We start from the raw sequence: 27,370 nt of genomic DNA on the forward strand, positions 1-27,370 counted from the left end.
CAGAGTCAACTGGTTTTGATTTGGGAACAATGGCATCATTCTAACTGCGCAGAGTCTGAGCAGCTGTGTAACAGATGATGTCATCAGCAGTGGCCTTCATTCCTTCTACCTCCTGGGGGAGAAAACTACTAAAAATACACCCAGTGTCCTGGGCCCCACTGCCCAGCCTGGAAGGCCTCGGCCATGGGAATTATGCACACATCGGCAGAGCCTTTAGGAGACTTTACCGTTCTTCTGGCTGGCAATCGCTTCTACCTTATAGGACTTGCTAAGTCTTTTCCTAAAAATTTAATAAAGTGCTCAGACTTTTGATTTTCCCACTGAGGGCCTTGCTGCCTGGGGTTGGGAATGAAATCAACACCATAACAACCTGCATGAATTTTAAGGGGCGTGGGCATCGGCCTGGGTACTATCGGGCTCAGTGGCAGAATGGCATTATTTGCTTTGCAGCACGAGGCCCCTCGTGAATGCCCTGACTCTCATACTAAAAACAGACAGCCCTCTGCTCTCCATCTGTGATGTCAGAAAGGCAGGGGCAGCTTCCAGGCCTTGGCCCTCTGCTGTCCTGGTCAGTTCCTGGACTTGAGGCCCAAGGACTGCCTGTTGTCTTTCTGCTGACACCCAGAATCAGCAGCCACGGCTCTTGGGAACAAGCTCGGAAGGATCTAGAACCCTTCCGCAGGGGAAAGATACGGAAGTGGTACTGACCTGGGCAGCCAGCATGTGGGAAGTGAATTGTGAATTGTGTTCTATGCTGGTGAGGGAAGAGGTGTGTGTGCGTGTGCGCATGTGTGTGTGTGTGTGTGTGCGCGCGCGTGTGTATGGGGGGAGGAAGAGAGAGAGAGAGAGAGCGAGAGAGCACATGTTCTTGTGTGTTCCTGTGAGTCAGTGTGCCCCGTTCCTATGGCTCTCCCTGCCAACAAGCATGCTGTCTTCTCAGAGTCAAGCCTGGCCAGGCTCGCCCACCCCACCAAAGCCCGGGATCTGCCACCCTGTCAGGAATGCGGGGTTATGAAATGAAAAACAGGGTTCTTGTCCAAGAGAATTTTTTTTATTATTTTTCTCTCATAATTGGATTCAGCATTTCTTACTCCTCACACACCCTCGCTGGTAGGAGATTCAGGTTTGTGCAAAGCGCAAGAGATTGTGCCTGCCCGAGACCTTTGGGCCAGCAGCCCCTATTCCCTGACCGGGCTTGCCTGCTCTGTTCCCTGCATGCTGCCTGTTGGGCTCTGACCCCTGAGTCTAGCCCTCTGACCTCTGCCTGTCCTGGATTATATCCAAAATAAACAGGAGGAACAAGACCTCTGTAATGAAGAGCGCCTGAGATGGTTACTGAAATGCCCTCATCTGCTAAGGCCACTAGAGTCTTCTCTATTGCCAAACTAGTCAGGGCCTTCAGCAGGTCACTGGCCAAAGAGCCAGTGAGTTAAAATTGCAGCTAAGCCTTCCTTGAGGTCAGAGCTCAGAGCCTCCTGACCTGCCCAGACCATCGCTGGCAAAACGTTAGAAGGACTCTGTCCATCCAACCCACAGGGCTAACACTGTGGATGCTGCCTTATTTGCTGGCTGGAAAACCCCCAAAGCCCTTTCTGCTGCTCCACCTAGCTTGCCTCCAGCACCCTGATATCCAACAAGCTACTTCCCACATCTCACCCCAAAGCCTGCAGCTTCTACAGGAGGGGTAGTGGGGGTGCTCCAGGGTGCCAGACAGGCATGTGTTGCATATAAAAACAAGGGGATGTTCTAAGTAGCTAAGAATGTTGGTCCCCTGAAGTGATTCTCTGTTTCTCTTCCTCCTCAACTCTTCCCACTGGCACCTTTGCCCCAGCAAGCCCAGGGACTATTGCTGCCAGCTGGGATTCGGACCAAAAATGCCTCCGCTTTCTTTTGTTTTTCCTTGCTAGAAATTACCAATACAATCTGTAGTTGAGCAAATATAGGTTCCCGTATAGTTTATAAACATGATAAGACATACAGTTTGGTAAGGAGTGGGAGGGGGGCTGTGCATTTATATATTTATATATGTATATATATTTATATTGTGTGGGTGTGTGGGCAGGGTGTGAGGGTATATATAAGTGGACACAGGTATAAAACTGCACCTTCTGTGTGACTCTCATTGCGAGTAAAGTTCTACATGTCATCCTCTGGTGATCTTCCCTTTGGTGATTGGTTCTTGGACCCCAGCAGGTCTGCCAGGACTGCCTGAGACATCAGGAATGAGAGGCACTACCCCAATGGGTAGGGACTGAGGGTGACATCGTGGGACTGGGCAGGTTGACGAGGTGGCCTCAGGCAAGAGCAAGAGTGCTCTGAGATGGCTGGTTGCCCCAGCTGGCTCTGCGGGAGCCTCGTCCTGAGTCCCACTCCTTCCCAAAACAACAGGGTCCTCTGGCCCTTCTTTCCAAGTGATCAGGATTCCACAGAGCCCAGCTTCTCCACAGGGCATATGTCCCGTCACGGCTATGATTCACTGGGTATGCCTTTGACCACCGTGCTGGAGTGGATGCTGTCCAGGTAGGTGCTGGGCCAGGACAACCAGGTAAGATGGCTACCCCTCCTCTCTAGAGCTGTACACTTTGAGCTTATAATCCACCAGGAAGGGTCCAGACTGTGATTGAAGGCTTTAGCAACCTTTTCCTGAAACCCAGCAGATCTTCCGCTTAAAAAGGAAAAAAAAAAAAATAAACAAGAGGAAAAGATTCTGTTCCTTGCTGGACATGTGGCAGTGCTGGGCAGTGATGTCCTGAGTCCTCAGCGGAGAGTGACCGCCAGCCCCAGTATCCAGGCCAGGAGCGAGGCCCCCAGGGAAGTGCCCAAGTTAGCCTGCTGCACCCCACTGGGGGCACGGATGGGGGTCCTGCGGGGACACTTGCCCTTCTTCTTGGGTCGTGTAGTCGGCATGATATCAAAGCTGAACTTGTGCTGGTAGTCAGGGGCATAGTCCTGTAGTTCAGGGAGCTGTTTCCCAGTGCCCACCTTCGAGATCTGGTTTCGGTTCCTGTGGCTGGTACAGTTCTTGCCTGGCTTCTTGTAACCTGACCTGGAGCCAGGCAGATGGCCATGTGGGTGGCCTTTGTCCCTGGAGGCGCCATGGGATGGGTGGTGCTCCTTGCGGGCAGCCCTGTCAGAGGTGGTGAGCGTGTGTGACTTGATCTGGTGTGGAGATGCTGGCCCTGTGCAGTTCCGGAAGTCCTCAGCCCTCAGCAGCTTCAGATCCTGGCCTTGCCGCAGCTCGGGGGTCGCACAGGGAACAGCGGAGCTGGAGCCTCGGAACCGCCTCAGCCATTCCCACAGGGACCGCGCCCGGCAGCCACAGTCCCAGGCGTTACCATTGAGGCGAAGGAACTCCAAGGCCACCAGGGGGGCCAGACAGTCACCTTGCAGCTCAGTGAGGCTGTTGTTGAAGAGAAAGAGGGTGGTCAGCCTGTGGAGGTCATGGAAAGCCTTATGGTGGACCCATTGTAGCTGGTTCTCATGCACCAACAGCCGGTCGAGGTTCACCAGACCCCGGAAAATGCCTTGGCCCAGACTCCAAAGCTTGTTGCCATGGAGAAACAAGTGACTGAGGTTGACCAGGTCCACAAAGATGTCATCTTGGAGGTATTCAATGTGGTTGTCCTGCAAGTAGAGGTACTGCAGGCTGTGCAGACCACCAAAGATGCCTGCGGGCAGGGCGCTCAGTCCACACTTATAGAGGTAGAGGGCGTGAAGCTTCACCAGGCCCTGGAAGGTCTCGGGTGCCAGCGTCCGCAGCTGCCGGTTGTCTCCAAGGTCTAGCTCCTCCAGATGCACAAAGCCCTCGAAGGTGTTGGGAGCGATGAAAGTGATGTTGTTGGAATAGATCCAGAGGGTGACCATGGCGGGGCTGAAGTGGCCCTGCTGGAGGAAAGTGATACGATTGTTCTGCAGGAAGATGCGCTCGCTGTCCTCTGGGATGCCCTCTGGGATGACAGCAAAGTTGTGTGCCTGGCAGCTGACAGTCATGGGTGCGGGGTAGCACACACAGTCTCGAGGACAGCCACCACCCAGGGGTAGCTCCTCAGCCAGCAGCAGGAGCAGCAGCAACTCCACACAGCACCCTGGTGGGGAGAGAAACAGAAGAGCTGAGGGGCTGCCCGGGGAAGAGGGAGATGCATGGGAACGGAGGGTGGAGTGGGGACTGCTGAATGACCCTCTTGACCCACATAGGTTCTGTCTGCTGTCCTGTACACAGGGGTGCCTAGGCTAGGAGACTGGACAGGAAATTTGGGCCCGAGGCCCACATTATCTCCACACCACTTGAGCTCTGTCCTGAAAGTCTCTAATCCCCATCCAAATCCCTCTCCAGGCCGTTAGCCCTACTGCTGGGTGGAACATATCCACGAACACAGCATGGCAGCCTCCAGCTCTGGTCCCGGCGCTGCCACTTGCTCACCGTCAGCCGCCTTCACGAGTAACGACTATAACAAAGCAAATAGCCCATCTGGAGTCCTGAACGATCACTTTATTCAAATGATTCCTCAAAATAAGTAAAGCGCTGTCTTCATGGCACAAAACATACCTCAGAAGATGCCTCGTTCGTGTTGCATTCCAAACTTCAAATACACAACCCTGCCCCTGTGCCTCAGTTTCCTCATTTGTTAATACAGTTCACAGAGCTGAACGGGTGGACAGAGAAGGCGTGTTTCTGCGAGGGACTGTGAGTGACACCACCGCTGACCCATGCGGCTTCCCTGGGGTCTGCCAGATCGAGGCTGCCCCCCTCCGATTCACCTTCTGGCCCTCTGCATCTCTCTACCCTGCTTGAGTTTGCCAGGCTACGGCTGTGAGACCAGGCCTTGCCACTTGACTGTCCAGAGCATTTCCTTTGTAGCTTCCCTCTAATTGGGCATTAATTAGGCATTCGTTAATGGATCCTTAAAATAATTATTTTCGGATGTGTCCAGCCTGTGGTCGGGTAATAGGCCCACACTCATTATTGAAGCAGCCTCATTATGGACGATTGTCATTACCTGCCTTTTTCCAGGGTCACAGCTGCCCCAAGTGGCCCAACAGGCGCGTCAAGAAGATGGGGACAGGCTCCAGGCCTACAGACGCCCACCCTGAAGGGACAGGCAGCCACGACCTACCCCGCCTTGCTTGGCTTGTTCTGCTGGAACTCTTGGGAAAGCAGGGCGCCCAGGGCATATGAGCTGAGTCTTCTTGCTACCAGCTGTGCCCAGATCATGTGGGATGGAAGAAGCCACCCACCTGACCAACCTGCCCACCCGGGATCCCAGACCCACTCCAACCCAAGCAAAAGGGCTGCCCAGGTTCCTGGCCAAGCGGGTCTCCACCTTGACTCATGCCATCCCAATCACCCCCCATCCCTACAGAAAGAGCATCGTAAGTGACAGCTCCCAGCTGTTGGGAGCTATGGGTTCCCAGAGAGTGGCAGCTGCTTCTCGTCCCCCTGTAATCACCCGGCTTCAACTGAATGTTTCAGGCACATAAAAATCATCGCACATAATTTAGTTTCTGCATAATTGGGTTCAGTTGCATTTTCAGAGCAATTACGACCTCTGTGGCGGTGTCAGCATGGCATAGGACCCTTTCCGGGCTGGGCCACACTCTGCAGGTCCTCTGCGGTGCTTTCTGTCACCCAGCCACTAGGCAGCACACAGGCCATAGCCACCCCTGCCCCATTTCCCTCTCCAAAGCATGTCTAGGAGACGTTACTTTGCCAGTCTTCCTCCGTGGCGTCCTGGGGGTGCCCCCCCCCCCCCGCCTACCACCCTCTGTCCAAGAGCTCCTGTGCTGCAGTGGGAGGCAAGGTGAGAGAGGTTCCAAACCCTAGCCGGTTGGAGGGCAGCCTGCCCTGTGGCATCAGCATCCAAGCCACACTGGCTGCTCTGCCCACAGGCCTCCTCTAATCCCCTTGCTCGGCTTGCACCCTCTCTCCTGCTCAGGTCTTCCCGGAAAGCTATTCTTGCCAGAACCTTCCCCAAGGAGTAGCCCTAGCCCAGTCGCTCTGAGAAAGCTCAGACTCCAGGTTCAAGGACATTCACAATGCTTGTCTCACGTCTTAGAATGAAGGAGACAGAGCAGAGCCTCCACTGGGGGTCCTGTGAAAATAAAGCATTTCCTCCCGGGCCTGCAGCTGCAGGCAGGGAGGGGCCGCAGTGGGCTTAGCACTAATGCCATTCAACATTTGTACAGCTCATCAGAGTTTACAGAGTGCTTTTGCCTGCACCCTCAACCTGCCCTGGGCTGAGCTCTCCACATGCTATGGCTGCTCTGTATCTGTGTATCCCAGAAGAATTTGGGGGTCCTCGGGGTAACCCTTAAGTAGGGGTCTCCAGGCAATACCAGTGCACAGGGGAAACTGGGCCAGGGCTCTATTTAGGAAAAAAAAAAAAATCAAACCGCACCAGATCTCAGGTGTGGGCTTGGTAACTAGTTTCTGAACCCACAGTGGACTGTGGTAGAAGCAGATAGCAGGACAGGGTGAAGGCAGGATTGGGGTTTCCCCTCAAGGAGGGCAACAGGAGGACAAAGGACTCTAGCCAAGACCTGATGCAGGACCAGGCTCAGCTCCCCGTGACCTAAAAGAAGAGCAGGCAGTCATGAGACCACAAGGACTCTGTGGGACGGTCACTTCCTGAGCAGTGAAGGGCTGGCTCTTCTGGAAGCATCCTAATCCCTGTCCTTTAACGTTTTCCCACATGCCAGGGCCCATGCCAGGAAGGGTAGCTTTACAGAACCTCCACCTCTTCTAATGGGAGGGAGATGTTGAGGGGCTCAGCCAAATTTGCATCCACGCCTTTGAAAGCCAGTGGTATTACTTCAAGACCTTGGACTAAGTGTCCCAGCCAGCCCTGGCTCCTTCTTGACCTCCTGTCTGAACCAGCAGGGTGCTGTCCTAGGATTGTCATCCAGCAGATTTCATCCCAGGGAGGCAGACACTGCATCACCATGGCACCTTCTGTGCCCCCTCCATGAGGCCCTTGGGAGCCCTGCCCCGCTGATTGCCTGATTAATGTACCAACAATGAGGATGGAACCTTTGCTGTGCATTTTAAGATTGCAAATTAGCAGGAATCCAAGTCTCAGTGGAGGGGCCCTGCGCCTCTCCTGACAGACTCCTTAGGCCCTTCCTGGGTGGGGCTGCCTTCTGCTTGAGGGGGCGGAAGGGAGAAGACCCAGCTCTCCCTGCCTTCCTCTCCAGGGGATGCCCTTTACTGCGCTCTGCTTCCCGACGCCCAGACCTCCAGCCTCCCACACACATGAGCTCCCAGAGCGGCTGCACAGCCTCATTCATTCCTCCTTCCATTCACACCTGCCCCCGAGCCTGGGAAAGTCACAGAAGCCAGTGTTGGAAGGGCCTGGCAATCGGCATCACGGCCCATTTGCATATGGGGTGGCAATGCCCACGGAGGGACCTTGGGAGTATAGGGGAGATTAACGGAGGGGCCTAAAGGAAAGCTTCTGCTACCCTTGGGCTAGGAGTCAGCATTGTTTGGTCACTGGTTCCCCTGTGCAACACCAGCAGTTCCTCAACCTTCCAGAGTATTTGACCCATGAACTGGGCTGAGAGGGACACTGCCTTAGCTGTGAGGGGAGTCAGCTCAGACCAAAGCATATCACTCAGCACAGAGGACATGCAGGTAAGAGAGGTGGTCAGCCTGCAAACTCCAAACTCCTGCCAAGCTGAGCATTGACAGCCACCTCCCTAGCTGTGCCTATGAATGGTCCCACGGGAACAGACCTGGTGGGATGGGCGGCAAGGCAAAGGCAACAGGATAGCACAAGCCAAGGTAGCGAGCTGGAAAAGTGAGCCTGCATTCTCCATCCCCTCTAACGGTGCAAAGCCTACGAGACAGACTGGGCTGGAGAAAGCCAGGGCTGGGGTGTCCAGAGAGCTTGGCACTGGGACCAACACCAACAGGGCCTGTCTGCTACACTTAGGCCACACAATCCAGTGTAGTGGGGGCCCTGCGGTACTATGGCCACCAGAAGTGGGAGAATTGGCGAGGAAGATCTGCCTCTGGGAGTAAGGCCTTTAACTGAAGCGCTTACAACCCCGTGGGAGCAGCATCACTCACACAGGAGAAAATGAGGTCCCCAGAGCATCAGCGGCTGGCCACAGCTGGAGAACACAGCAGCGGGGCAGGCCCTGCCTAGTTGCCTTCAGGCTGGGACTCTAGCCTCAGCTCCCTGTCCAGGAGTGGGCAGAGCAGCCTCAAATAGGGCTGGTCAGTTTTCTCAGGCCCCAGAGGGTCATGACAGTCACTCCAGTGTAGCACCCAAGGGGCTGTCCTCCCTCCCACCCCTGGAGTAGGGACAGCCTCATGGCTACTTTCCTCATGGCCCCCTGGGTGGGTCAGTGGGTCTCTCTGAAGCGTGCAGGCTGCTCTGCTGTGTAGACAGTCTCTCCGGCCTTCAGCGCTCCCTCCCCTGCCCCGAGCCTGGCCAGATGCTCTTCTCTGAGCAATCAATGCTAACCGAATGCTCTCTGCTGCGTGGATGGCAGCCTCGGGCCAGGCCAGCTGCACTCCTGGGGCCGCTGGCGCCTCGGGCCACTTGGCACTTGTGCCACTTGTGTTCCAAGCAGAGGCTCCTTCCTGGCTCAGCCCTGAAGACAGGGAAGCTAGCCAGGGAACCGCTGGGCGGAGTGGCCAGCAGCCTGGTGCCCGTGGCTGTGAGAAGAGCGTGGCTGTGGAGCCAGAGGCCAAAGTCGAGTCCTGGCTGCTCCTTTTAAGGTTCTGCAGGGCCCTCATTTTCCTCACCTGCAAAATGGGACAATCACCAAAAGCTCGGCCAGTCCCCGAGCCCACAGACGCTGGTACCACCCACCGTTCCCACATCTCCATCTGTCTCACTGAATCCATCCAAAGCCAGCTCCTCTCTTCCTCCACCACCGCCTTCACTCGCAGCTCCTCCATCCTGGGCGGAGACGACCTGCTCACTTCAGCTGCTCAGGATCAACACCTCAGGACCATAGTGGCTCCTTCCCTCAGCCCAAACTCCACTCTGGAAATCCTGCTGGTCTAATTTTAGAATTTGTCTAGTGTCTGTCTACGTACCGTGCCCACGGCTGCTGTCACTCGTCTGGACTGTTGCGGTGGCCTCCTGGATGGCCCTTTTGTCCCCAGCCTCACCCCCTCCATCTCCTTCAACAGTAGCTAGGGAGGTCCAGGGAAAATCAAAGTCAGACTATGCTGTCCCTCCTTAATCCTCCACAGCTCCCATCTAACCCTGAGGTGCTCCCAGGTCTAGAGACGCTGCCTTTCCCTGGTTGCACAGACCTCACTGTGTCCCCGCCATAAGCCAAGCACTCAGCCTCCTGCCTTTGCCCATGCTGTTCCCTTTTCCTGGAACTGTTCCCAGTATGTCTCCAGGACGTCTTCCCAGGGAGGCCACTCTTAAGCAGCCGGTTTTCAAGGTGCTACTTCCCTGGCACATTTTACTCTACAGCATGCAACCTCTTCTAAGGCACAACAGAATACACTGGTTTACTTTCTCCTACGCTGTCCTGCTCTGGGCGAGGAAAGCACCCTTCCAAGTCTCTGCAGAAGTGAGTGATGACATTTAGAAAGCCCTAGGCTCAGAAAACCCTAAGCCCAGGACCTGGCTCATAGTAGGTGTTCAGCAAACACTGGTTATAGTTACTCCTGGGGCGGCTCGGAGCCTCCAGGGTAAGAGCAGAGGCCCAGACTCAGCTCTCATCAAGGTTTCCTACGTCCATCAAGGAAGTGACCAGATGATAACAGCTCCGAGAAGGACCCAATACCAGGCCTTTCCTAGGGCAGGCGACCACACACAGTTTTGCCCGGGACTGGGGAGCTTCCCAAGGTACAGGACTTTCACTAAACTGGAAGAGTCCCAAACAAACCAGAACAACTTAGTCACCCTCAAGGGAAGCCAGGACCAGAGCCTTTCAAACAGAAATGCCTAGATGAAAGAAGAGAGGAGGCAAGATTTGGTAGCACACACCTTTAATCCCAGCACTCGGGAGGCAGAGGCAGGAGGATCTCTGAGTTCCAGGCCAGCCTGGTCTACAAAGCGAGTTCCAGGACAGCTAGGGCTACACAGAAAAACCCTGTCTTGAAAAAAAATCAGTTAAATAAATAATAATACTAAAAAAAATTCCTAGGGGGAAAAAAACAGGGAAGGGACCTCACAAGTCAATACTGCTATAATATTACCCTGTGGCTCAGTACCTGTGTGTAGTCCCGGAGGTCAGGACTGGACTCAGCCAAAGCCTAAGTGTGGGCTGTGGCTATCTGAGCATTGTATTAGGTGCATGTCTGTGTAGATGTGTACCTGAAGTGCTTATGTGTTCACACATGTTGTCCTGCATGCTTACAGGTGTAGACATAGTTCATATGCAAGGCATTTGCATGTGCCTGAGTACATGCAAATAAACTCACATCTGTCTCCAGAGCTCAGGTCCTCTTTATCCTGCAGTATCTCAGGCACAGCATCCCGGGAGAAGCAGTGCATACTGGGGCTGGGGATGTTGCCGAGATGTCTTATCTTGGTCCTCACCCCCTCTCTGCCGCCAGCACTTGCTCTCCTCACAGGCTGAATCAAACACTCTCTGCAGGCCTTGCCAGCACCAGGATCCCTCTCAGCTGAGAAGTGGGCGGCTCCCCATTAGAATAACCTTTTGGCTTTTGTAGGCCTGGGCTGATCCCCTGAAACAGGCCTGGCTGCCAGCACCATGCTAATTGGATTGATAACTTCTCCTGAGAGCAATTTGGGGTCTCCCATTTCCTACTCATCAGGCCTCACTTCTTTGCCCGCAGAGGTGTGCTGTAGGGGATGGGGATGGAGGCTACCCTGTGAAGCTCTGTATTAAGGCACTGCCCTAGCTTATCACCCACCCCAGTGGGATCCTACTTCGTCTAGGCACTTCCAGATGGACCACAAAAATCTCCCTGAGGCCTTATGGGCATGGGAAGCCCATTGAGCCCGTCTGGGCCTGAGCAGGCTGCATGGGAGATTGTGTCACTGTTCTTGTTAGCAAAAGTCTGTTCCCAACACATCCTAGCAGAATCCAGCCCAACTAAGGATGGTCCCAGAATCCAGAGCTCTAGCAGAGCACATGCTGAGAGGCACTTAACCCTGGCTAAGCTCCTTGCAAGGCACCTTGCTCTGTCCTTTGTCCCAGTCCATCATTCCCCACCTGTGCCTAACTGCTCTCTCTGGGACACACAGGCCCAGGAACTGTCTTTACGACTCCCAGCACCCTCAGCCTCATTCCCGGTTCATAGTCGCCCCTCATATTAATCAACCCTACTACCTGGTTTGAGGGCCCCCGGTTGGAGCTGTGGGTTTCCCTCCCTCCCACCACCACGTCCACCACCATCACCATCATTTCCTCTACCTCCTCTTCTTTTTCACGGATCTCATGTAGCCAGGGAAGGCCCTAACCTCCTTTTGAACACTTGATCCTCCTGCCACCACATTCTGGAATTCAGACAGGTGCCGTCAAGCCCTGCAGGTAGGTCTGCAGGGTTCTGAGCATTCATCCTTCCCAGGAGGTTTCTGGGACCTGCCCAGGAACCTGCCCAGGAACCTTGTGGAGCCGACTGCCACTCCCCACAAACAATAGCAAATTGTAGGTGCACCTGCAACCCGACAATATATCCTAGGTGTGTGTAGCGGGGCAGGGGACCTTTGAGGGGATTCACAACTATGAAGATGCCTGAATGGGGGGTTCCAGAGGCATGCAGGTTCCAGAGGGTTCTGGGGGGAGGGGGTTTGCAGGGAGAGTGGGGTGGTGCTCCCAAAGCCCGAGCAGCCAATGAGAAGAAGCAACTCTCTGCCAGGAGTCCTTGTTTCCCCGCCCCCAGAGATCCCACCCACTTTCTGGCTGTCAGCGAAGGCATTCAGAGCTCTGAGTATAGCCTATACCTGCTGACCACCCTGTTCTGCACCTGTCCCCAGTCCCTTCTGTTTTGGGGAGAGGATGGGCTCATGGTTACCTCTGCAGCATTGGGACACACAGCTCCTTCACTCATGGATCCATTGTGTGTGTGTGAGGGGGGTGAGACAAAAAGGCCAAATTAAATTCTGGAAGCACAAAGGGGTTAAGCTTTAGATGAAAGATGGGACCTATTTTAACTAGGAGCTCAACATTTGAGCCGCCCCCTAAGGATAAGCAAGAGGAACAAGGGCCAGCAATGTGGCTTAGTTGGCAATGTTTGCTTAGGATGCATAAAGTTTGAATCCCAGAAACACATAAATCAACTGTGATGAGGAACACCTGTAATCTCAGCACTTGGGAGGTAGAAGCAGGAGGACCAGAAGATCAAGGACATCCTTGGCTATGTAGCAAATTTAAGACCAGTCTGGGATACATGAGACCCTTCTTCTCAAGAAGAAACAAAACAAAACAAAACAAAACAAAACAAAACAAAACAAACAAACAAGCAAGGAACAAGGATAAACTGAGGAACATCTTCACGGAGAATGACTGGTACAGTGGCCCTGGGGCAGGACTGTGCTTGGTACAGAAGAGGGGAAGGAAGAAGGGGTGAGGGGAGAAAGTGGGAGCCAGAGTCTGCAGGAGAGGTGATGTGACTGGGGTTGAGGAGGACAGACTGACACACAGTAAGACAGACAGCAAGGAGGCCTGTGGCTACAGTCTGTGAGAGGCGTTGTGAGGCCCCAGAGGCAGAGAGCAATGGGTAGCACAGAGAGCTGTTTAGGATGATATCCACACGAGCCTCTGTCATGTATGGGGGTGCTGGGGGAGGGGGGAACCATGGTGGCTCCACTGTGAGCCTGAAGGAGCCTAGAAAACAGGCTTGGGGACATGCGAAGTCTGAGTGGCCTCTCAGAGATGTAGTTGGTAACAGCTGGATGTACAACACAGGAGCCCAGAGGAGGCAGTGCACCTGGGAGCCATCGGCATAGAGACGGCATTTAGTCCGGGTGAATGGATGAAGTCATCTGGGACAGTCAAGAGAGAGGTCGAGGGATTGAATCCACGTGACGGTTTTCAAGGAGGCAGAAGCAACCCTGGAGGAGATGGTGGCCCCAAAGCCCTGTGTTTCCGGGAGGAATCGATGTGTTGAGGACCTGCTGAGAGCGAGCTGTAGACGGAAGCACCTGACTGATCTGCCATGGAGAGGTACCCGTGGCAATCTCACTTCTAGGAGGTGTGGGAACCAAAGCCAGAGAAGGACAAATGAGAAAGAAGGGGAGGCGAGGAAGGCGATGGTGCTGGACCAACCAGGGCATGGGGGGATGTGTTGAGACAAGTGCCCCAGAATCTCCATGGCTGCCAGCAACAGAGGCTTGCCAGACAACGATGAGGGACGGCTCCATGTGGGAAGCCAGGTCAAGAGAGCATCCTTGACCTAGAACACTCCTGGGAAAGACACAAAGACAGCCCAACCCCTGGCTCTTTCTATGTTTGTTTCAAGTGACAGGCATCATCTCTACTCACATTTCATTGGTCAACATCAAGCATGTGGCCCTGCCTGGCATCATGGGACAGGGGTAACTCCCTCTTGGGGGAGGCAGGGAGCATCAAGAGCACACTCACACAGGAAGCTCTGACATTAAATGGTTGGAGAAACAGGAAGGACCTTGTGGGGGTGTGGGTCAAGGGCAGCTATTTTTTCTTTTTTTAGCTTTTTAAAATTATAGTTTTTATCTCAAATCGCTACACAGTAATTGTACATATTTATGGGGTACAGCCTGACATTTCAAAACATGTATACAATGTGTGATGATCGGGGCACTTAGCACACCCATCACCTCGGATGTTTATCATTCTTTGTGTTGGGAACATCCAAAATCCTCTCTTCTGGCTGTTTTGAGATTTACAGTTAATCGACAAGCAGCACAGTCCCACTGTGCGGTAGAACATTAGAAGTTACTCTTAGCCCACTGCACTGGGCACCATTAACCGCTCTCCGTCTCCCACACCCTCCCAGTGTTTGTTTTTTGAGATGGAAGAAATAGAGCCTGTTCTCATGCCAACAAGCATGATTCAGGAGGAGAGAAACTGAAACAGTAGGCAGGAAAGGGCAGAAAATAGGGGGAGTTCTGACAAATGCCTGCTCCAAGGAATGGGGGACCATGGTGTGTACAGAGATGACAATAGTTAGCCTTGGCAGCTCCTAGTTCCTCCATGAAGCAGGAGGGCTCCTCTGCTGAGGTTGGAGGTAGAGATGAGAGTGAGAGTCTGAGGGGAGAGAGAGAGAGAGAGAGAGAGAGAGAGAGAGAGAGAGAGAGAGGGGGAGGGGGGGGGGGGGGAGAGGGACAAGAGGGACATGNTGGTGTTGTAGGTGAGTGAGTCAGCTCCTCTCTGGTCACCTGAGGGCCCTCTGCAGGAGGGTAGAACCCATCAGGACCTCCAGCAAGCCTGATCTTGGGACTTTCTCCAGTGATATTAACTATCAGGTGTGGCAAGAGGCAGGAAAGAGTCACCAGGGGTGGGTCTGTATCGTTAAAGGACCAGGAGTTTGGAAGTATTTGCAAACATGCCTTTTTAATCCCACCTGACTAGTCTTTGGTCCAAACGTTTCCTGCCTCCTTTTGGACTCTTGGGCTCTAGCTTGACAAATGACAAAGTGGCTCTCCAGGCCTCACTCCTCACGCCTTTCTCATTGGATTCCCACACAGAATCTCCTCGCATCCTTCAGAGCCCAGATGAGCACCTCAGACCCTCAGTTTCCGGCTGCCTCCCGTCCCTGCTGGCCTGAGTGTTGCATGTTCTCTGGGGGCCACAACTGCTCATCCTCAGGCCCCAGGCCTGGGAGACCTGACCGGGTCATATTTAGCATGGGTTTCCTGAGTGGTCTCCATCCCTCTTTTTACCTATCCAATTTTCCTTCAAGTCATTCATCATTATTTACTTTATTTTAAAATAACACTTGCCAGCTGTGGGGAGACGTAAACGATTGGGAAGTAAAAGGAGGGGGGAGATCTCTGCGCTTCCATTACTCTTGACGACCGTTGACAGGTCCTTGCTGAACCTTCAATAGTTCCTTCCTTTATATAGGGCTGTATAAAATTTAAATAAAAATTTTATTTAAAGAAATAAAGTTGAGATCGTGTTATATATGCAGGCCTCTGCTTCCCACCCAGCTGTGCAGCTCCATACTAAGGATCCTGAGGGAGCCCTGTGGGTGGGGTGGTCCCTGCCCCAGGGCGGTGGGGAAATCAGCTCCCATCAATCAGCCAGGGCCAGCTACCCAGGTCTGACATAGAAGGAAGACTGATGAAGTTAACAGGCAAGATTTCTGGAAACTGCAGATGATCCCATTTTATGCATACATTATAATTTATTTATCTCCGAAACATTTATGCCTCTCATTTTTTACTGCTATAAATTATCATGGCTGAGCTGGGCATTGTGGTACAAAACCTCTAATCCCAGCAGCTGGTAGACAGAGGCAGAAGGAGGCTAATTTGAGGCTAGTCTGGGTTATATAGTAAGTTCAAGCCTGGGCTACATTCGCTGCCTCAAAAACCAAACGAAAACTCATGGCAGGCCCGAAGAAGAGATAGATGGCTCGGCTGTCAAGAGCATTGGCTGCGCTTCCAGAAGTCCTGAGTTCAATTCTCAGGACCAACAGGTGGCTCACAACCATCTGTAACTCCAGTTCCCTTTTCTGGGAAGTGGTAGCAGACACCTTTAATCCCAGCACTTGGGAGGCAGAGGGAGGTGGATCTTTGAGTTGAAGGCCAACCTGGTCAACAGAGTGAGTTACAGGACAGCTGGGGAAAAAAGAAAGTTCCCCAGTACTTGGGAGACAAGACTCTCAGAGCTCTAGGCCATTATGGGCTACATGAAATCTTGTTTCAGATTAAAACAAAACAAAAAAGAGGCAGAAATTGGTGATATTTGTTGCATCCTGAGAGGCAAGGCTGATGGGAAGCTGCGGGGCTGGGGTGAAGGAAACCACCCTCTCTATATGTCAGGGACTTTTGATTTATTGCTGTGCCAATTTATCTGTTAATTATTTAAGGTCAGTTAAATTAAATAACACTGAAATCAACATCTTTACCCAAATTCCTGATCTTTCTCTAGACCAATTTCATTGAGCCCAAGTACCCTTGATGAACACTGACAAGTTACTTTCTAGAAGGTTTAGCTGTATGACAGCCTTTAGCCTTAAGATGCGCACGAATGAAGTCCCCAGCTACAGGGCCTTTTGGAGAGCCAGCCCTTTCTGCTGGGTGCCTTCCCCTCCCGCGAGCTGGAGACAAGAGCTTTGCCTTGGAGATTGTGGCTCAAGCATGTATTGAACCATCTCTGTGTATCCTAGGGACTGTCACATTCACTTCGTGAACAGCCTGCCCAAATCACCAGAAAGGTGTTTGGGTCCTCATTTTGCCAGTAAGAACGAAGCTCAACACACTACAGCCGTTTACCCAGCATGGTAGAACTGTGTGACTCACACAAGATGGCTCTGTCATCCATAACGAAAGGCTAGATGGCTCTTTAGGGGCACTGCTCACTCAGATACCCTCTTCCGGCACCACCGGCTCTCGGACTCTACCCTTCTCCCCCGTGGACAGCCTCCCTCCCCGGGCTCCATTATTTACTTCCACTCCTTAGACTTCGGGCTCAGGAGGCTGGAGAAAGAGCAGGCAGATGAGGACGGAAGTGGAAACTCTGCGTAACCCCCTTGTCTGTATCACAAAACTTGTCTTAAGTGCCGGCCCCAGGGGTTTGCTGGAGTTGGAACGACAGAGGTGGGGCTGAAGGTCAGATTAAATTGGACTAGTAACCCCCAGAGGGATCCTTGAAAGAGGCTGCTAAAGAAAGAGGTTTCCAGCGGGGGCTCCGTGGTTGAGGCAGGCAGTGGCTGCATGCAAGGCTGACCTGGTCAGGTCAAGCCTGCTTAGCAGGGCCTGGTGGTGACAGGGCTGGGTCTACAGGAAAACCGAAATCTTTTGCCTTTTTCTCCCAGTAATGAGTTGGTATAAAAATGGATCTTGAATAAAATTGTCTGCAGTTTTCAAATTTCAAAATGCATTAGTCAAAATATATCAAATTTCCATGTACTGGCTTTACCACCTGCTCTAAGTGGGATCCCTTTTCAGCTGGAATATACTGAAATATGAATCACCCCCTGAGAGGCAAAGGGGATCAGAGGGAGGGAAAGGCCCCCTTAGAATGTGCCGGGTACTGGGCACCGGATCCGCACAACCACCCTTCACTCCATGCCATTGATTTCCTGGGTGGCCCAGAACCTTGGCCACTCCCTTCCATCTCAAATCCTAACTCAACCCCTTAACTTACGCTCTGTTCAGCCTTTGCCAAGAACAGGTGCAGCCACTCCTACCCTCCAGCCTTCAATGACCAGCTTCTGCGGGCTCTCAGGCTCACCAGGAAGGCGGGCCTGCTATCCTAAGGCTACACCCAATGGGGACTTTGTCTTCATTTGCTCACTGGTGTTGGTTTGAGACAGGGTCTCACCCAGTCCAGGTTGGGCTTACACTCGCTCTTAAAGCCCCTGTCCCTCCTGGAAACACTTCCATCTCCGTTTCTTTTCTTTTTTTTTTTAAGATTTATTTATTTATTATGTATACAACATTCCGCCTCCATGTATGCCTGCACGCCAGAGGAGGGAGCCAGATCTCATTACAGATGGTTGTGAGCCACCATGTGGTTGCTGGGAATTGAACTCAGGACCTCTGGAAGAGCAGCCAGTACTCTTAAACACTGAGCCATCTCTCCAGCCCTTCCTTCTCCATTTCTGAAACATGACTTCGCCGTTGCCTTCCATCTTGCAGGCTGGAGCTCCTTGAGAGGGCTGCTCTTCCTTGATCTCACCTCTCTGTGTCCCTGTTCTCTAGGACTGAGCCCCTGCTCCTCTCCCCTGTAGTCACACAATCCCCAAGTGAACTCACAGGAACATTTTCAGCACCATCTCCATGAAGTGAGATCTGGTGCTAGGCCTGAGGCTCACAATAGCCCACTAGGCTGTCGCTGACGTTACCACAAGGCTATCTGACCAGCAGGTCAGGCCCACCACATCCTCAGTGTTACCCAGAGGCTGACGAAGCCTTTCTCTTGGTTGCTCAGGTTGAAATGCAGAGGTTAGTTACCATTCCTCCCTTCCTTTCATCTTCTTTTCCTTCGATTCCCTCGCTCCCACTGGTTTCCCCTCAGGCATTACTCTGTCCCGCCCACACCCCCAGACCCACTCTGTCCCGCCCACATCCACTGTCGTCCCTCCCCAGACCCACTCTATCCCGCCCACACCCACAGACCCACTCTGTCCTGCCCACACCCACAGACCCACTCTGTCCCGCCCACACCCACTGTCATCCCTCCCCAGATCCTATCATGGCTTCCCTGATGGAGCTTCTGCTTTTATTTTTGCTCCATCATAACCACAATCTGCTCCACGGCCAGAAATACTTTCAAAAATAGTTAAGTATGGGGCTAGGGGTGCAGCTCAGTCGTACAGCACTCGCCCTTCGTATGCAGTGCCCCCGCTTTGCTCCTCAGCACCACAAAAACAAGAGGAAACTATAACCATGTGAATCTTCTAGTGGCTTCCGGTTGCACCGCAATAAAATACACCTCCTTATCAGTCCACCAAGTCTTCAGGACTGGCCCATCTCCTCTCCAGCACCATCCTGAGCCTGCCCCTGCACCGGCCACACACCTGGCACTAGCCACTCTAGGTCAGAGCAAGCTTTGGTGCCTTGGTGATTTGGCTTCGCTTTCTACACATGTAAACCATAAAATCTGCCCCTTGAAAGTACACAGTAGTGGCACGTAGCACATCACAGCATGGTGCCAGCCCCTGCCATTATCTGGTTCCGGAATATTTCCCTTACTCCAAAGGGAGACCACATATCCATTAGCAGTCACCCCCACACCCCCTCCCCCAGCCCCTGGCAGCCACGAATATCCTTTAAGCCTCTGTGGATTTGCCTGTTCTGAACAGTTCATGCAATCAGAATCAAGTAACATTTACTTCGGGGTTTTAACACTGGCTGTTTCTACAAGGCCGCTTGTCTCAGGCAGGGCCTTTGTGGGGCCATCTCTGTTTTGGCAGCCAGGTCTCAGATCAGACATCACCTCCCGGTTCCGTTATTCTCCTTTCAGCACTCTGCACTCCGAGACTACCTTCTTTAATTATCTGCTTATGTGTTCCCTGTCCCCGGGACAGTGCCGGGCACTCAACAATTACTGAAGGTCTGGTGGAGCCAACACACCATCAATTGCTCTACATAGAGCCATCCACCACACTGCAGTCGCCCAGGTGACGAGCGCAGGAAGCAACACTTTTGGAGCATGGAAGGGTAGGGAGGAGAACCTCACACGAAGGCCGGCCTCAGTGGGGGTGCCCGGAGGGCTGGAGAGGGCTTCCGAAACAGAAGGCAGTACCTGGGCAAGCCCAGAGGCAGGAGAGAGCACGCCAGACAGGAGCCATAGCTGATTTTCAACCGTCCCATTGTTTCCTTTGCCTCACGCACAGGGGAGACATCAGAGCTCTCAGAGTTGGGGTTGATACACATAAAAGATACAGCCGAGAGAGGATGGAGTCTCTTTTGTTTGTCTGTTTCTACTCCAGCACGGCACACCCGCTACACCCCCTGGTCCTAACACGGCACTACCTCACAGAAACAGAGAGAGCAGACTAGGCCCCAGCTGCTCTTACATCAGTTCTACAAACAGCTCTGAGAACTGTGGGAAGACGGCCGGGGGCGGGGAGGAGGGTGCCCAGGACAGGCTACTGCGCCTGTATCCTAGGAGCCAGGGAGGCTGTCAGTCTTTGCAGTTGTTTTCCTAAGAGATACGCAGGGCCAGGAGGCCTGGGACGAGCCTGCCCCCACCCCATCAGCTCTCTTTATCTTTCTTGGTGGAGCCACCAGCTCCTCTGGGCACGGAGATGTCGGTGAGCCCACTGTTCCTCATTTCTCCTGATTGAATCAAGCCCAGCTGGTCCAGGCCCTGTGGCTCTGGGAGTCAAGCTGAGATCCCAGGAGAAGAGGCCCCTCTCCAAAGCCAGAAGGCTCAGAAGGACAAATTCAATTGTGTACAAAGCAGTAGCCATTAACCTGTCTGTGGACTGCGGCACCCTCACCTCAGGCCCTGCTCCCTCTGCCAGCAGGGCCTACGCAGGCCACCTCTGTGGAATCCTAGCCAGCCACCTTCTAGGCTGCGCCCCTCCTCTCTCTCCTCTGTTCATGGTTCCCACCACTCAGGTCCCTAGGACCAGAATGGAGTTTGAGCTAAGAAGGACAAAAAGCCCATGGGAAAGTGACTGATGCCCCTCAGGGTCAAGAGGATCTCAGTGCAGGTGGGGTCATCTGAAGTTAGAATTCTGGGACCCTAAGTCCCCCCAGCACACATGATCTAAAATTGTGGTCTCCAGGATCATTGAATAGGACTATTTCAGCTTGGCAGTGATGGGGAACACCTTTAGTCCCAGCACTCAGGAGGTGGATCTCTGAGTTTGAGGCCAGCCTTGTCTACACAGAGAGACCCTATCTCAAAAATAAAAAGAAGAAAGGAAGGAAGGAAGGAAGGAAGGAAGGAATATGGCTATTTCAAAGATCTCACATGAAAAAGAATGCCTTTTGAGGTGAGACAGAGTAAGAAAAGGTCTTGCAGGGGTGGGAAATCGTTAAAGGATGCTACTTGTCGGAAGCCAGTCTTGAAGACCCCTCAAACACTAGAAAGCCAGAGACTGTACAGTAGAGGGATCTGGTACGGGAGAACCCCGAGACAGGAAGGGGCGTGGCCTGGAGAGGAAAGGCTTTACAGTCCCGGCTGCTTCCTCTACCTAGGCAGTGACCACGGAGCATTGTAGATGCTGCCATTGCCATTTTAGTGGCTGGCACTGTTGGGGGGGGGGCATCAGGGAAAGGGCCTGTCCAGATATTTAAGAACCCAGGGTGCAACTCTTGAGTGGAGAGCAAATGGAACCCCTAAAATCGCGGGAGTAGTGGAGAGCCCCAGAACTGAGAAAAGGGAAAAGACAGGAAAGAAAGGAGGACAGGTTGAGGGTGCAGTTCAGTGGTAGGTGACTTGCCCAGCATATATGAAAGGTCCTGGGTTCTAGCCCCGGTAGAGAAGAGAGAGGAAGGAAGGGTGCAAGGACAGACAATGCTGGGGCGGGGCACACCTGATGAGGTGAGGGTGCCCAGCTCCCAACTGAGGAGGCCCACAGGGAGTTTCTGCCTAAGAATGAGGACGGAGAGGACAGACAGAGGCTGCTGGGGAAACAGCTTGTTGTGCAGTGCAGGGCGTTGGGTGGTGCCATTTGGGGATAAACTGGTGGTCTGATGGGGAAAGGAGGGGGTGTCCTGGGACTGCAGGGCAGGCCAGGCTGGGCCCATAGCTGGCCTCTTTGTTGGCCTTTCGTACCTCCATGGGAGGGTAGGATAGGAAGAGGACCCTAAGGGAGTCTGGGTGACCGTCAAGGACCCAGAGGGCCATTGGCTTAGGGGTAGTCCAGGCTAGAGCTTCTTCCATGTCTAGTCTTTGAATTTGCCTTCCTAGTGGGGTCCTTTGGCTACTCTCCCGCCCCCGGCCCTGGCCTCAGCCCTGCTCCAGGAGCATCTTCTCTCACCTGGGCGTGGCTCTGCAGCCACACACACCCCCCAGCCTCGGCAGCCAACCCCGCCCCCCTCAGCCTCGGCAGCCACCCCCCAGCCTCAATGGAAGGCTGGCTTCCTCCGGCCCCAGCCCAGGAAGGAATGACTTGCTCGCATCCCCACTTTGAAGGTGGAGGCAGGCTTTCAAGCTCTCCAGCCTGGCTCCCGCCTCCCACTTAGGAACAGGCCTGCTCGTTTAATGCAGCCCAGACCGCGGGCATCTCGAGCTAATGAATGATCCGCACTTCGGCTCAGGTCAGCAGCCCCTGCCTACTTCCCAGGGCCCCTCTTGATGGCTCATTATTCCGGCATTCCCAGGAAACGGAAGGAATTTTTTCCGCCATCACCTAATTACGTTCCACCTCAACATGAGACGTTGACATGTGTCCAATCCACACATGATTCCCAATAAGCCCGAGAATGTTCCCACAGAGGGTGTGAATGGGGATGTTTTAATCTTGAAGTGTGGGGGGGGCTATTTCCTGGGGAGAGCTCCAAATGAGAGCCCCTCTCCTGTCAGAAGCAAGCAACCCCATCTGGGTAACGATGGAAGTGTGTGTAAGGCTACGACAGGGTTGCCAGGAGTCACAGCAAGGAGAAGCAGGAGGGGGGAGTAGAAAGGCGTTTCCTGAGGGCCTGTCACGGGGACAGGAGGAGACTAGGATGGTCTCTGCGGTACCCCAAACTGCGCAGGGCCCCCTAGACAGGATTCCTCCCCCATGCTAAGTGGAGTGTCTTAGTGTTCCAGTCCTGAGGAATCCTTGGGATGGGGAACACGGGTTCTGTTTTTAGAGACTTTCTTGTGTGGCCCTGAGGCTTGGGGTACATCACTGTCCCTCTAACGGAGCCAGGGGGCACCAATGCTGGGTGGGAAAAGTCCTGGTTCCTGTTCTGTCTCCCAGTAATGGAAACTAGACACTGCCCCAGTTCATCTTAGCTGGTCCCAGTTTCCTACAACCCCAGGGCTGGCTTCACCACATCTTTTGATCTGTGGCCTTTCCCTCCCTCCTTCCATCCCCTGAGCTAACCCTACCCCACCTCTGCATCCTCGCCCATCTCTCCCAGAGCCACAGGCCTCAAGCTGTCACTCCTCTCTCTCATAGGCTGACAGATGAAATCATGCAAGAAACAATATGGGGAAGTGGGCAGGTGAGGGGTACAGTGGCACCCCGGAAGCCAGGCCCATCCAAGGGCGGCCTTGGAAGAAGGGGGAGTGGTGGTTACCATGTCTTTGGATTTGCCAGAGGCTGGCATTATGGATTTGTACGTACAATTGGTTAACACCATATTCAACAAATAAGAAAACAAAACCCAAACACTGTGGGCAATACCACTTCACCTGTAGTATGGATTCTGCCCGAGGCCACGCTTGCCGCCAGCTGCCAGATCAGGAGTGCTTTCCTCCCCTCCCCCGCTACCCATGGCTCCAGTCTCATTGAACAACAAAACCCTGCTGAACCGAAATCTCAGAGACTTCCTCTCTCCATCCCTTTGCAGGAAGCCAGCTGACTTCCTCTCCCACCTCCCCGAGCCCTGCACTCTGGACTGAGCCCGCTTCTCACGCACAAACGCCCAGTTAGTTCCCATACCCCGTTTCCAGGTTCCACCTTGCCTCAAATACCCCTGAGGTCAAAGCCCGTTAAAATCTCCTTCTCCCCGAATTCCTCTGCACAGCTCTCTCCTTGAGCTGTTCCAACTTTTCTGGGCATTCCTGGCTAGTCTCTGTCACAGGCACTTCTCATGGGAGGGGTGGGGACGCCATGTCCTATGTAGACAACAAAGCCATCTCCCTCTTACTCTCCTAACTCCAGATCTGTAGATGGTTTGGATGTGTGTCCTGTGGGGTCTCGCTGCCTCACCTTCTCTTCTAAGTGCTTCCCCCCCCCCCCCCGCCTCCACTCACGTTCTAGTTTTAGAAACCACCAGCAGTCCCCCAGGAGCCTGGGACTCTGCATTCTCTTGGTCCCTAGAGTCTCGTCTACCAAGTCCAGTAGCTTGGGCTTCCACACTTTCTCCTGGAAGCACAGAGTTCAGCTGATCCTCATCCATCTCTCGCATTCACCCCGTTCTCCTCTGCCTTCCCCCAGTGTTTCTAAAGCTTGGCTCTGAGGACTTCGCTCCCATTGTCTGTGTCCCTTCCTTCAGGAACACGTCTAACTCCGCTCAGTACCCTGCGCTCAGCCAGCGATCATCTATAGGGTCACCCCCAATAGCAGGCTGCTGCAGAGCACCTGACCCCCAGTTCTCTCCTGTCTGCAGCCTTGGGTCATACTGTCTCTTCTCTGTCCGTCATCCACCATCTACATTCTGTTGTTGCTGATGTTTATTTTCCAAGACAAGGTTTCTGTATAGCCCTGGCTGTCCTGGAACTTGCTCTGTAGATCAAGCTGGCCTTGAACTCAAGAGACCTGCCTGCCTCTGCCGCCCAAGTGCTGGGATTAAAGGGTTGTGCCCCCATGCGCAGCTTTGGATAACTATTTTTTATATTTGACCCAAGGCAAATTCATTCTCTTCCCTCTGGGCCTACCCAGATACTGTGTTCATTCAACATGGCCTCAAGATTGTCAGTTTCTGTGGCGGTATCTATAGTGAGAGACTAAATAGTCAAATGAATACTGCCAGACCATGTATAAAGACAACACTTGGACCCATAGTCTGTGGCAACCACCTGAGGAAACCCAGCCTAGTTCTCTGCAGTAACCAGCCTAAGAGACCAGCTGAACAGCTGTTAGACTGACTGCCAGTCTATCAAGCAACTAAGATAGCCAGACAGCTGCTTTGTGATAATTGGCTCAAACCAGCTAAGTCTTGACGAGAATTTCCTCCATTTTTGTTCCTGCTTCCAACTTGGGACAGCTAGAGAAACAGAACACCAATCACGTTGGGTTCCCAGCTTTGATCGCACCTACCTACAGCTTCCCCTTTGTTAGCTGCCTCGATAGGAGCTTACCTAATGCCTTCTCCCTCCTCTGTCTGCCTCGACAGGAGCTTACCCAGTGCCTTCTCCCTCCTCTGTCTGCCTTTGGCTCTGATAAAGCGCAAGTGACAGCAGCCGCCCCCTGGCTACAACCCGCTTTGAATAAAAAGCTTTTATTCTTTGATTTGTAATTCTTCATTTATTACCATACGTGTAACAAGCCTTGCTGAAGGTAACAGTTTGTGATGCTTTGACTATGGCTTGTACCCACCAAAAGTCATGGTGAGACCTGGTCCCCAGTGATGGAGACAGTCTGTAATAGGAACAGTTCAGGTCATGAAGGCAGAAGTCCCCGGGATAGGCAAATGCCGCTCTCTTGTAACTGAGTCCTTGCTGTCCCAGGACTGGATTGGTTACCACAAGCACAAGTTGTAATAAAGAAAGCAAGGCAGGCTCTCAAATTCTTTCAAATGTGTCCCCTGCCTTTACACCATGAGTTGAATCATCGTGAGACCTTCTCCAAACACCAACTAGCTACCTGGTCCCATGCTCTTGAATTTCCCAGCCTTTAGAGTCATGAGCCAAAATAAACTTGTTTCCTTCATAAATTAGCCAGTCTCGGGCAGTCTGTTATAGAAACAGAAAATGGACTAAGACAGGGCTTGAAACAAAACTAATCCATTATCTTAAACAGACTCAGCAGGGCAGCTGTTCCCCTGGGAGTGTCCCATGTGGCTGCAGTCAGATGGTAGCAGTCCAAAGCCATCTGGGGACTGAACTAACGTGCTGGACGTCTGAGCCTGTCCTTCTTTCCTGTGTTCTCCTCTCAAAGTGACAGCTGTCATAACTCAGGCCTCTTTATCAGGGCTCCCAGCTCCCCAAAATACAGAAGTAAGGCTGTTGCTATTCCTTTTGTTTGTTTTGTTTTTGCTCTTTGAGACAGGGTCTTTTTTTTTTTTTTTTAATTTTTCGAGACAGGGTTTCTTTTTTGGTTCCTGTCCTGGAACTAGCTCTTGTAGACCAGGCTGGCCTTGAACTCACAGAGATCCGCCTGCCTCTGCCTCCCGAGTGCTTGGATCAAAGACATGTGCCACCTCCGCCAGCCCCTGTTTCTTTTTTGAGACAGGATAGTCCAGGTTGTCCTCAAACTAACTATGTAGCCGAAGCTGGTCTTGAACTCTGGATCTTCCTCTTCTACTTTCTGAGCACAGCAATGACAGCAGGTACTTGTCCAATGCCTGGCATAACACAAGTGAGGTTGCCTGCCGTCTTAAGGCTTAGGGCCAGAACTGTTTCAGCCTCATTTCCACTTCATTTTATGAGCTAAATCAAGTCACAGGACAGCTGTGGCGGCGCACACCTGTAAGGCCAGAGCATGGGGAGACTTAGGTCTGCACACTGGGAGTTTAGATCAGCCTGGGCTATAGAGCAAACCCACGTCTCAAGAAAGCTAAGGGGCCGGGCAGTGGTCGCTCACGCCTTTAATCCCAGCACTCGGGAGGCAGAGGTAGGCGGATCTCTGTGAGTTCGAGGCCAGCCTGGTCTACAGAGCTAGTTCCAGGACAGGCTCCAAAGCCACAGAGAAACCCTGTCTCGAAAAACCAAAAAAAAAAAAAAAAAAATAGAAGAAAGAAAGCTAACAGGGTCCAGGAAGAACCATCTGGAAGTAACTGTACCTGCTGTATAGGTGTGAGGACCTGAGCTCAATTCTCAGCATCCACATGGGAAGCTGGATGTGGCTGTGTGGGTGCAAGTGTCTCTTAGCCCAGTGTCCTCACAGGCAGGACAAGCCGATCCTGAGGGCCTACTGGCCAGCCAGTCTAGATGAACTGGCGAGCCCTAGGAACAGTGACAAAGCTGATATGGCAGAGAGTAGTGGAGCAGGACAGCCAGGAGCCTCCTCTGGCCTCCACATGCAAGAGCACAAGTATGTAAACACACTTCAATTAACTAAAAAGAGGGAGACAGACAGGATCACACACTTCCTTTTTTTTATAGTACTTGCAAAGTGGAGGCAGGAAGGTCAGAAGTTCAAGGTTAACCTTGAATTATACAAACAATGTCTCAAAAATTCAAAGCCAACTTACCAACCAAACAAAAATAAACAAAAGTAATAGGCCAGGCTGCATAGTCAGCCCAGATCCAACACCGGAAAGGACCTCAGGCAGGCATGAGTAGGCACAGGGTGAGGCCCTCTTTGGAGAGTGGCCCTGGCACACCTTCCTTTTCCATTGATACTGTGTTCTTGACTCTGCCCTCCACGCCTGGCAGGGGGCCTGAGTGAGCAGGTTCTCAGCAATGCTCCAAAAGCCACGGGAAGGACTGAGCGGTGGCAGAGCGAACAGATGGACAGAGGGCTCCATGCAGGCTTCCCTGCCTGCAGGCCCCGCCACCACGTTTAGTTCACATAAACACTGCTCTCAGCTGCTGAACGCGCCTCTATTTTTAAACCTCTCAAACGGTGAGTGGTACTCAACATTTTCTGAATCAGAGACCCCCGAAAGCAATCCCACTGCAGCTGGAGGAGACCCCTGACGAGGGGATTGAGACCACAGTCCCTCACAGCCCTGGAGCAGGTTAAATGACAGATGCCCTTTGCTGAGCCCTCGCTGAGAGCCAGTGAAGGGGAAGTCTCCACTACCCAATTTGATACTACCGCGTACTTCAGGCTCCAAACTACCATCTTAGCGCCATTCTTTAGTGGGAAAGATGAGGTTTAAGAGGCCAAATGTGGTAATAGACGCCTTAAGGCCAGCACCTGGGAAACAGAGGCAGAAAGAGCTCTGCGAGTTCAAAGCCAGCCAGGAAAACATAATGAGAGAGAGAGAGAGAGAGAGAGAGAGAGAGAGAGAGAAGAAGAAGAAGAAGAAGAAGAAGAGGAGGAGGAGGAGGAGGG

At 52.9% G+C, this 27,370-nt stretch overlaps 1 protein-coding gene across 1 annotated transcript in view; it reads right to left on the minus strand.

Annotated features, from left to right (window-relative positions):
• Nucleotides 1-1,940: 1,940 nt before the first annotated feature.
• Nucleotides 1,941-27,370, minus strand: part of Rtn4rl1 (reticulon 4 receptor like 1) — a 76,936-nt gene continuing 51,506 nt past the window's right edge. Inside the window, exon 2 of the mRNA XM_050128673.1 lies at nt 1,941-4,085. Within this exon, the coding sequence (XP_049984630.1) occupies nt 2,758-4,085 (1,328 nt within the window). The 3' untranslated portion in view covers nt 1,941-2,757. The remainder of the gene's footprint in view (nt 4,086-27,370) is intronic.

This window comes from Alexandromys fortis, unplaced genomic scaffold, assembly GCF_014885135.2.
Source record: "Alexandromys fortis isolate MF-2015 unplaced genomic scaffold, M_Fortis_MF-2015_v1.1 scaffold_80, whole genome shotgun sequence".
Taxonomy (NCBI): domain Eukaryota; kingdom Metazoa; phylum Chordata; class Mammalia; order Rodentia; family Cricetidae; genus Alexandromys; species Alexandromys fortis.